The 11933-nt window shown below is 40.0% G+C and overlaps 1 protein-coding gene across 2 annotated transcripts in view; it reads right to left on the minus strand.

Moving 5' to 3' along the window:
* LOC139693900 (Kv channel-interacting protein 4-like) overlaps positions 1 to 11687 on the minus strand; it is a 301982-nt gene extending 290295 nt beyond the window's left edge. For both annotated transcript variants that reach the window (XM_071592223.1, XM_071592221.1), the window contains exon 1: positions 11340 to 11687. In XM_071592223.1, the coding sequence (XP_071448324.1) occupies positions 11340 to 11361 (22 nt within the window). In that variant the 5' untranslated portion in view covers positions 11362 to 11687. The remainder of the gene's footprint in view (positions 1 to 11339) is intronic.
* Positions 11688 to 11933: the final 246 nt, after the last annotated feature.

Genomic DNA, 11933 nt, shown 5'->3' on the forward strand with positions numbered 1-11933 from the left:
GTAATTCCACGAGAACCGTATTTTATCATTATAAAATTATAATCTTCTTTCGGAGGTTTCCTCGGCGAAGATAAGATAGGACCTGCTCGTGATTCAAGCCGTCTAGTCCAATCGCTGCCTTCTGGTTAGCTGGTTGCCGGATGACTCTATTTCAATCACTATTAGATATCCGTATCCTCGGTTGAAGTTTTAGGTGCTCTTATTACCTCGATTGACGCCCGAAATCTAATAAATCTGGGATAGTATAACCTCTCTTTTACTATTACTATGATGTCATGCCTTGGTTTGCTCTATGCACGTTTGGAGACGATGGATAAGCTGAATTATGTTTTCCTCCGTAGCTCTCTGATGTTCCTTCAATCGAACCTTTATCGTTCATGGTGGTAAGAACACTGGAAAACTTTAACTTAAAAGATGAATACCCACGATAATGTGCTTAGAAAAGAGCCATCTGGCAGCCAAACATTCAAACGTTAATGATGAAACGAGAAAGCATGGATAAGAACGGTGAACAATTGCTCTAGTTTACCTTCAAACTAAAGATACTAGCTGAAGTTCTGGAGAAACTGTTATCAGCGTAAGTCTTAGTCAACATACACGTTAATACCCGAGGGACATGCAGAGCTCCTTAAATTTTAATTACCACAGAGATCACAGAGTCATTAGAATACATCAAAGATAGTGGACTAAGAAGCCCCACCTGGAACGGTGTATATAGACAGGACATTTAAGTGTACAATATGTATTTTTCCGCACTGGTTGCGTCTATTCCGCTCAGGAGAGGGGTCGGGAAGCAGAAGAGAGTTGAGCAGAGCAAGTGATACGATTGTTTCGCCCCGCGGGAGGGGGGCGACCGAATGCGGGGTGCTATTTAATTGCGTAAAGCTTTTGTTTGAACCATTTCATTACGTTTCCTTTAGGGTGTGGCAGGCGATGAGGAGAATGCTCTCGCAAGCTTTATTCTTATTGCACTAATTCAGCCTTTGCCAAAGAAAAGAGAATTTAATATTCATCCTTAATTTTCAAAAAAGACATTACGTCTTTTACACTATTATCCTGACAATTACACTATTATGCCATCACAGCCGAGGAGTGAGGGATGCAGACGTGTCTTGTAAATGGATACAGATCCATCGTGGCACGGGCGAGGAGGGGGCGAGTTCCTCGGCTCCACACATCGCGAGGTTCACCGTCAAAGGGGCGTGAAGATGCATTCTTACGAAAGTTATTCCTCGGAGGGCGACGCCTGTGAACGGAAATACGAGGGATTATTTTACGCGCGATGTTGATCGCTTTCGTTGAGAATGCCTTGAGTTAGCTGAACCACCTTTGGTTTGAAAATAAATTATAACAAAAAAGAATGGCATGAAGGGGATAGTTCATCCCACTTCCGGGAGTTTTTGTAAAACATGGATTATAATGTGTGTGTGTGTGTATATATATACATATATATATGGGTCGCGGTAGTCAAGTGGGTAGAGCGTCGGACTGGAGGGTCCCGGGTTCGATTCCCGGGCAAGGCACTCTGGGCACCTGCAGCTCCACCCAAGCTGAAGTGAATTTTCGGGTACCAGGTCTTCCTGAGAAACCATTACCGGCACAGGGAAAGAAACTTGCCTCCCTGCCCTGATGTGTGGATTTTCACACGCCGCATAGGGCTTAGTACTGGGTGAACTCTACCATCACCTACTAAACCGACCTTCGGGTTGATTACTGTGTTTATGGTTTATACATATATATATATATATATATATATATATATATATATATATATATATATATATATATATATATATATATATATATATATATATATATACTGAAAGCCTCTTCGCCTAGCGCAATTCTTCTCCTTACGTCCTTACTACTTTTACCGAGTTGATCCAAAACACTACCGAGATATGTAAACTGTTCTACCTGCTCTAGTTTTTGCCCTCCTATTTTAATGTTAAGCTTGGCATTTTTCTTTCTAGAAAATCGCGTAACCTTTGTTTTATTAATATTGATTCTCATCCCATACCTGTCGCACTGAATTTCCAGTTCACTAAGCAATGCTTGCAAACATTTAGCTGACTGACAAACTAAAGCGTGGTCATCAGCAAACCTAACTGATTTTACGAATTCCCCGCCTACCTTCATTCCTACCTCCAGTTCTTCCCATGCCTCTTTAATCATTTCCTTTTCTTCCTATCTCTTCACATGCAAATTCCCACAACCTTTCATTCGACCAATGTTTTGCTCTTAGCATCTTGTAATCCCTACCCGATTCAGCCACCAATACAGAGGTGAGAAGTCGAGAATCTGCGTATATATTAGCTTGCCGATCTTTCAAAATCCCCACCCTTAACCGCCATCTTTAATTTCCCTCCCAGCAATCCCTGCACCTCACCTCCCCTCCCCCGCCCAGACCCCTCACCACTCTCCAGCAGATTTTCCGCCTTAACCGGTAGATTACCTAATAATAATAATTATATATATATATATATATATATATATATATATATATATATATATATATATATATATATATGGCCAAGTAGATTAAAGGGAAATGTTAACAGCTGTCACCTGTCAATGTATCTTTAAGACAGATCGGAAAGACACTAGGAGGGGGCACGAGAAACAAAGAGCAGGGCAGGATGTATTGATGCATGGAATGAATGTGGTTGTATGTTAGAAGTAAAGGACGAGACGGCAAAACGTGCCTAATCAAATTTATTTGTTGAAACATAATACTTGAGATTTGTTCCTAAGAAAATATACTACCTTGATCAAAAAGTTCCCGGAATAACCACCGTGTGGCGCTCCCATCGTTCCGATTTGAGTTATGTTTTTTTTGTTAAATTGGTACATCTGTTGTTGATATTCCCTTTAAATCTTAGTGTCATAACTTGACATTTGCAAAAGTTACGTAGCCAAGGGTACATCTATCTCTATGTGTGTTGGCGATTTTTTACAATTTCAGAAATGGATTTAAATTTGCAACAACGAACTTGTATTAAATTTTGCGTAAAAAACGGATTTAGTGGCGCACGGACGTTGGAAATGTTGGAAAAGTGTTTCGGCAACGATTCTCTAAAAAAAACGGTCGTTTACCAGTGGCACGAGCGGTTCAGAAGTGGTCGTGAGTCAATCGAAGATGATGAACGCAGTGGCAGACCATCGACATCGAAAGTCGGTGAAAAAATTGATAAAGTAAAAGAAATGTTGGTCAATAACCGCAAATTAACCATCAGAGAAATAGCGGAGGACTTGAACATTGCCTATGGATCCGCCCAAGACATTGTGGTTAATGATTTGGGTTTCCGTCGTGTAGCATGCCAAAAGACCTCAATTTCATGCAAAAAAGAGACCGTGTTGACGTCGCAAAAGACATGATTTGCGAGGCTGAATCCGATCCCACATTCATCAAAAGGATCATTATTGGAGACGAGACGTGGGTTTATGAGTACGACACGCAATCCAGACATCAGGCAAGTGAATGGCGTTCACCAAATGAGCCGAGACCAAAAAAACCACGTCGTTTTCAGTCAAAAAAGAAGGCAATGCTGACGGTTTTCATGGATTACAACGGTGTAGTGCATCATGAATTTTTGCCAGAAGGCCAGACAGTAAACAAAGAGTATTATTTGGGCGTTATGAGACGTTTGCGTGAAGCAATTCGCCGAAAGAGACCAGAAATGTGGGCAGAAAACTCGTGGATTTTGCACCATGATAACACACCGTCGGACAGTGCTATCATTATTCGTAATTTTTTGACGAAAAATGCAACAAATACCATCCAACAGCCACCGAATTCACCTGATTTGGCTCCCTGTGACTTCTTTCTGTTCAATCGAGTTAAAAAACCATTACGGGGAACGCGTTTTAGCAGCCGAGAGGAAGTAATGGAAAAATCGCAGGAAGCACTGATGGACATACCGAAAACCGACCGTAACTTTTGCAAATGTCAAGTTATGACACTAAGATTTAAAGGGAATATCAACAACAGATGTACCAATTTAACAAAAAAAACAGAACTCAAATCGGAACGATGGGAGCGCCACACGGTGGTTATTCCGGGAACTTTTTGATCAAGGTAGTATTTAATAACTTACTGAAAAATGTTAAAACTCTCTAAATTAAGATGTCCTAAAAAGGAATTTTTACTTACTAAAAAAATTTTTCAGAGGCTTGACCCAAGAAATACGTATATGCAGGAATTTTTGCAGGATCACGAGCAACTGAGTAACTTAGGATATTTATCGCATGAAAAAAAATCTAAGTTAGAGCGGAACCTTTTAACCCTTCGCCTAAAGACTTTCATGCGTTATATGCAAGGAGAGGTGAGTGATATTTCCATTTGCACAAATCAGCTCCGCGCAGCATTACGTGTAATTAGATACCGAGTGCTCTAACCCTCGAGAAGTCCTTAAAATGCATACATGTTCAAATCATTCAGCGCTAACCACCAGAAGAGCACCATGTGTTCTTGAGAGACGAAGCAATAAGGAAAGATGAGTCAAACTACAGGAAATGCATGGATAAATAGTGCTGGCCATCAAGTTGAGAGAGTGACAAACAGATTTCCAACAAAAGATAGGGTTTGCATGAATAAATGACTAATAAAGAAAATAACACACCCTAAATTGCTCTTCAAAATATGAGCAAGGGCGTAGAATTGGTGAAAACAGCATATTTGTGCATTCCAAGAAGGAAATAATTGGTACTGGAACATAGAGAATCTTTTGGACACCGGGTGTGTATATTAAGATATTGAATACAATCAATTGTTTTATACAAATTCCAAAACCTGCATTTAAGAGTACTGATTAACGATTGCATTTGAAAATTGGGTTCTTGAAATTATGATCAAACGCAATTTGTGTCTCAGCATAAGCAATCTGAAGATCCTCAAGAATCAATCACTCCGGAAATATCTCAGACTTAAATGTAAAAAACCTCGAAATAATAAATAATACCTCATGATGGTGGAGCCATATGGAATGCATTTGAACATGAGTTTGTATACACATTTGTACGAATCAAAATTAAACATATTTTTGGCCAACATTTAACCGTGAATATTTGAATTGGTATGAGGTCATAAACTCATACTTTCACTTTCTCTACTAAGGCATGCTATTGGCTCTAGGAGCCAATAGCATGCCTTAGTAGAGAGTAATGGTAGAGTGTAACGGTAGAGAGTAAATTATAAGACATGCTATTGGCTCTATGAGCCAATAGCATGGCTTATAAATTAGTCATATCTTCCACTAGAGACAGCGTTCTTGATAACCCGTTGTGGCCCGTGCCAGAGAGGACACTCATGTTTACTATCAAAGGTTTAGTGAGACTTTTCTAGACGTATTACTGATGCCGATTATAAATTTTTAGTTCAATTCAATGGGCCACGTCCCAATTTGCACAGAAAATTTTTTACCCAACAACTAGACAATATTGCCACTGGGGTCCTCATCTTCCAGTATACAAAAAATATTCTTTATCTGAACCAAGTTTAGAGAACAAAATAGGCAATCACTACGGGTAAGCTAAAATACTGGACAGTTTTCATAAGGTAGGACCTTTGGCCAACTTATAGTGTCCTGCTACAGGGTTGTCCCTGTAGAATATTCAGCAAAACCTCCCAATATTTCATCATTCCAGAGACCATTGGTGTCTATCTTCAATTGCGGTAATGTTATAACGAAAGCAGTCTCAATTTTCGCTAGGCATTACTGTAATGTTGCCTACAAAAAGGTCCTGACGTGAATGGAGAAAATGTGAGGAGTTCAGAAGTCTTTTCTTGACTCATTCGAAACCAGCACATGTTTGTTTTTCAGGAAATATTCCAAGAGAGAACTGTAAGAGTACTAGTCTCTCCAGTTTGAAATAATCTAAACTTACTCCAAATAAATCGTAATTTTATTTGCGGACCGATGAAGATGGTTCCTGCCATTTAAGCCTCCGTAAACTTTCAATGTTATCTCACGGAATACTCGGTGGTTTTGGGGTTTCTTTTGCTTAGTGGTTTCCAAAAATTCGTCATTAGTGCAAACCTTATGAGGAGAGGTGGTAAAAAATGCAATATAATGGCGAAGTTGTAACTATGCTACTACTCTGGCTGAAAGGATGTCTTTTACTTGAATATGGTATGCCATTTCATCACGATTCTGACGAGAAATGGGAGGGAAAGTTTGAAAATATTGTGCAAAATGTTTATTTTATTATTTTAGCCATTAATAATGCAGAAAGAAGTTAAATTATTCTTGAAAACTAAAAAAACACTTAGTGCAAGCTAGTCAAATTGTCGTTTCCGAACTATTCAAGCATTCATCAATTATTTGAACGTGCCCAGAGACGTTTAACCTCACTCATGGTTCAGTGAAGAAAGCTAGTTGCTTTACAAGGTAGCGTATTTTTTCAGAATTAATAAGTTGTGAGCTAATAAAAGTTAACTACATTTTCGTCAAATTTACGTTTATGCGACCTTTATTAAAAAGATAACGTCAATAATTGGTAAGAAGAGGAGGGAAAACATTTTATATCATTCCGAGGGAGGCATATTAAGTTTAGGTAATTTAAGAATGGCTCCCGTAGGTACCCTAACTTCAGTCTCTCTCTTAAATCGGTGTGATTTTTAAAATTTTGCGTAATACTACGCCGCCTTACGACCGCTGGCGCGCTCACGGGAGCACACCTTGTGTGTACTTCTCGGCACCCCGGGTGTGCGCATTCCCCACTCCCGGACGGGCGCATTAGACCGGGGTTGTGGGCCATTATTTCCCGCCCCGGCGCGAGACGCTCGCCCACCAGAGGTCCCGCGAAGTGCTCGCAATCCATCAACGCCAAAGCAAAGAGGCAGGCGGTCGAGAGAGGTGCGGGAGGGCAGGCAGTCGCCGGAGCGGGCAAACGTCACGTTGTGTCGAAACGCTCTCGCCGTCTTTTTTCTTCTCGCGCATCCCCAATGCTCGCACCTCGTTAATTTAACGCGTTAGGCCGCAGCAGCCTCAAAGTTCCGACGTTTTCCTTTGTGTCTACAGCTGCATTGCAAGCCGATGCATTTGCATGGCGTGAAAAGAGGCGAAGTGTTGGGAGAGGTTTTACAACAAACTCATAAAAGGATTATTCAAAGGAAATAAATTACAATAACCGACTTAGAAGGATGAATTACGGGATTTAATATCATACTAAAAGACCAAAGAACGTTGAACAAAAGTATGTTGAACAAAATTAAAAAAAACTATCTCAGTGTTATCCTACGACTAGGGAGCAAAATTTTAATAAATATTTACCTTCATCCTTTGATCAATTTAAATGGAGCACATGCTTTGTATAATGAACAACGATATAGTAAACAAGAATTTAACAAGTAAAAATATCAATTTCCGACATCGGGATTTGAATTTGTATCCCTCGATTTCCCGCCGAGCGCTTTCGCGGGTTGAGCCACCGAGACGTCGCGGAATCCACGTTGACATATCAATGGAGACTTATGTCAATATTTATTCACACTGTGGAATTCACGGTGTTGCGTTCACACCAGAGCTTAAAAGATTGCTGCGGCATTTCCCACAGTTGATTGAACTACGAAATATTATCGAAAAAATGGAATTTACTATGTGACAAAGATTACCTATCGTACATTAAAATGGAAAAAGAGCTCTTGGATTTCCCACCAGGAAGAATGAATTTAAAATAAATAAGGTTTCAAACACCAATAAGAACACGATTGAAGTCCAATCCCTACTGATTTGCGCATTACTAAGTTCTGCGAGAACACAAGGTAAGAAAACACACTGGCAATCCTTGAGTTACTTAAGCCTCGACTCATCGTAGCCGTCACTGGCCAAGTAGATGTCATTTGCTTTTGCAGCTTACGGAAATGGGACAAAAATATATGATTTTCATACATATGTTATTATTCGCTAATGCAAACAATAAAAATATCGCAATATCGTGAAGAAAAACATATATGAATAGTTTTTGGAAATAACTATCTCGAATTTATGGGCATCACGGAATAATTGTGAAATGATATTGACGAAGTGCCATAAAATTGGCAATTTTGCTGATTCCCTTGAAGAAGAAGAATAATTCCATTGAATAAAAAGTTGAAGAGGTAGATACACTTTGATTGAATTAATCCGTGCACCAAGCACCATCTTTTTTTACGGATATCGCCCCAGAAAAAGAGGTGGAACGCCTTACGTCCACTTTCTTTCGAGCTCATGTGGCACAGCGTGAGATCCGAGGGTGTTTTGCTTCCGTACCTGCCGTTCAAGCTAACCAAGTCAACATCTAGCGCCCTCAGACACCAATAAGACGTACTTTTTCAATGCGCATATAATTTATACATAAACATTCAAACATGAAATCAGAGAAAGCTGAGAAAATACCAATGTTAGTCAGAATAGTAAGGTTAAATCTTACCAAAGAAAAAGACAGTGTCTTCAAAAGTTAACCTTCCCAACGCCACCTGGAATGTCATGGACCTGAAGGAAAGTGGAATCAACAACTACAACAACAGGAGATTGATACACGCATCGTATACAGATCAAGCGGCAGCGATTTGATGCGTCACTCGCCGGGAGGAAGCTGCAATGGCATTGCGGTTGATGTAGCCAAGCAAAAGAGACATGTAAGATTAGAAGAGGGTTGTAAAATTTCATTAAATTATAGCATTGTTCAACTGATTCAAAATTTGATCATTTGATTTACGCTTTTCCAAATATTGCCAATTAAATGTGTTTCAGTCATTTTCTACAACAGTTTTAGCTACTATTATGTACATCTACATTGCAAACATTTTACTGAAACTCTTTGAAGCTAATTTAACCGATGGAAACCAATCATGATGAGAGCTTCAAATGAAAAAATGGAAGGACGATCGGGCAAAACTAAACTCATTCTTCGTAAAGCTAGCCTACGCCATGTATATTCGAGCTAAGCCCAGATTGCCTAGGGAAGAGATAAGTTTGGAATAAACCTGGGTGCTCCGAGGGAAACTTAAGGTATATTACCACCAGCGAATGATGCAATCGACTTTCTCTCCGACCCTCTACGAATATATCAACTAATGACTTTTAAGCATAGGTAAGCATATACGTATTGTTACAAATAAGGTGATATCCCAGCTAATTTCCATGAATATGTTTATGAAAGCTGGGGTCAAGTCAAGTTCAAGTTTCTTTATCTTTAAACCAATATTATACGATATAGCGCTATGCAACCATGAAGAGAAAAGAAACCAAAAGTGTATGTCTCCGTTCCGACAAGCTTTTGGTGCCTCCACGCAATTAGCGCCACTTTAGAGAAAGACACGTTTGCGATGCACATAAACTCAATAATTTGCACATTATGGATATTCTGACATTAACAGGTTAAATATTTTTCTCGGAAAGGAGCGCTTGAAAATAGCCATTAATATTTTCCTTAACTTATGCGTGAAAATACGAAGACAGACGGTTAAATACGGTTACATAGGATGAAAGTGGGCATAGCGCCAAATTACTAAGTAAACTGCGAGGGTAGTGTGAAAAGTAAAGTTCACTTGCTTGTAGACCACAAACGAATAGCAATATTATACAAAAAGTATATTAAAGGACAATTCTTAAGTTTCAAATATATATTTGTTTTTGTTTTAACTAAACAAATATATATTTGTTTTTGTTAATATATTTGTTTATGTTTTAACATAGTCATCGTTAAGGCTGACACATTTTTCCCAACGTGTAACAAGTTTTTCATTCTGTCACTGAAAAACTCTTCTGACTTTTCTCGAATCCAGGACTTGACAGCTGCCTTCACCGCAACGTCCGAGGTGTAATGATTACCCTTGAAGTGTCTCTTGAGTTGAGGAAAAAATAAAAATCGCAAGGCGCAATATCGGGGGAATAAGGAGGGTGTGGAATGGGTTCAAATTTCAGGTTTCTAAGAGCCCTCCAGATGCGAGCGAAGCGTGTAGACGAGCGTTGTCATGCTGCAAGATTATTAGCGCCAGGCTGTCTTTTACACGACAAAGTCGACCAATATGGTTTGCGATACGCTTTTGAGTGATTCGTGGGTCATTTTGAATCAAATCTTAGATGAGTTTGCGATGTTTATCGTCTGTGGCAGTGATCGGACGTCCGCTGCGTTTTTCATCAACAATTATAGCTTGTTCAGACTTGCAACCACATAATTTTACTACCCATTGATCTAAAGTAGTCCCATCGACAGCATCTTCACAATAAATAGCCTTTAAACGACAATAAACCTAAGTAGGAGCTACTTTTTTAGCGGTTAGAAATTCGATGACAGCACGCTGTTTAACTCCCGTTGAAATTACACTAGAACACGTCTCCGTACTTCCACATCTCGAATTACACTGTATGAATGAAACGACCTCAAATCTGCACATGCCTATTGAGGGGAAATATTACTTCCATATGCTACCAAGAGTGCTTCTAAAGGTAATTTTGTTTTTGGTCGACAAGTATGCGTGCATTAGTTTTCTGCTTGACGTCGCATCTATGGCTGAAAGCGGTTAAGAGCAATCTGAAAATCAAGAAGAGCTGTCACAGCATATCTAAGGAGTAAGAAGAAGTTTTCGGATTGATTAGAAACACATTGGCGTGTGTCAGCACGCGGATTGGTATGAGGTCACGTCGTGCCTCTACGGGTCAACACATGCCCCCGAGACGAGATCAATGTAACCTCTGGTGAATCATTGGCCCCTTTAAAGTTCAATTCCCTTACGTAAGCTGGTTTAATCTATTTTAAAATTTGCACTTATAATATGCAATTTCTTACCACAAATATTAACTTTCCATCACAATGTTTTTTGTGTAATCCGTTGTTTATCTAAACAAATATTCGAGACGATTAGGCAGTAGAGGCAAAAAGACCTGTGACATAGAACTAGGCGAATTAAAAAAAAACTGGGTCTGCTCTTTGAAACATTCTAAATATATTTTTTTAATATTCCAAATATTTTTTTAAATATTCCCTATAATTCTGATGTTTTAACTATTCCAAAGAAAAAGCCCTTCAATGTCAATGCGGTAATTCTTAACCGAAAACAGGGGTAAAAGGATACAGGATAAAAATAATGCGCCTAAGGAATAGCAAAACAATGATATTGGCAATCATTGCGGTTAGGCATAGAGACAGGCAATCAGCGCAATTGGGTGATCGAGCATACGGTGACACTGTATACGCGAGTTAATGTTAGTTCTGAGTACGATTACTCTAGTTCTGTACGCCAAAGATAAACATTAGCCAAATTCATTTATTGTCTGCGAAACCAGAAAAGATACTGAGAATTTCAAATTAATCAAAGAAGACCTCTAATTAATTAAGAATCAACCCACACTTACCTTTCTTCTTCCCTCCGACCATTGCCAATGCAGGGATGCCTGGAGAGACGCCACGTGACCCTTTCTTTCTTCCTTTTGCGTGAATGTGGTAAGCAGGGGGCGTTGGCCACTTCGGCAATGCCCAATTCAACACACAATTCAAATCGACGGCTCCTCCAGTACCCTCACTCACTCACTTCAGCCGGGCCTTCCCGGAAAGAACTGACCTCCCCGAAGCCTGAGCTATCTGAGCCCGTTCACAACTCCCTTCTCCACAATCTTCCACTTTCTTTCCTTCTTCAAAGAGGAGGACACGCCCTGCAGCCAGCGAGTTGTTTCGCTAAACTTTGCTTCCTTCTCTGTCCGCGATTGAAGAAGCTCCCCCGACCCCCGTCCTCTTCCACCCTGCACGCCGAGGGAAAGAGAGAAAGAGAGAGAAATACAAGAGGGAAGCGGCGCTTCGTGCACACATTCTATCCGCCGTGTCTGCAAGCTGCGTCTTTCGGAGTCACGCGACAATATGTATAAACCCAAAGCCCCATGTACCTAAGTAACGCGGAAATTACAGAATGGTCGGAGGGTCAATCTGCGGCCCTTCAGTCCAGAAGGTCAATG

The sequence above is a fragment of the Hetaerina americana genome, unplaced genomic scaffold, assembly GCF_022747635.1.
Source record: "Hetaerina americana unplaced genomic scaffold, ioHetAmer1.1.p SCAF_5, whole genome shotgun sequence".
NCBI lineage: Eukaryota > Metazoa > Arthropoda > Insecta > Odonata > Calopterygidae > Hetaerina > Hetaerina americana.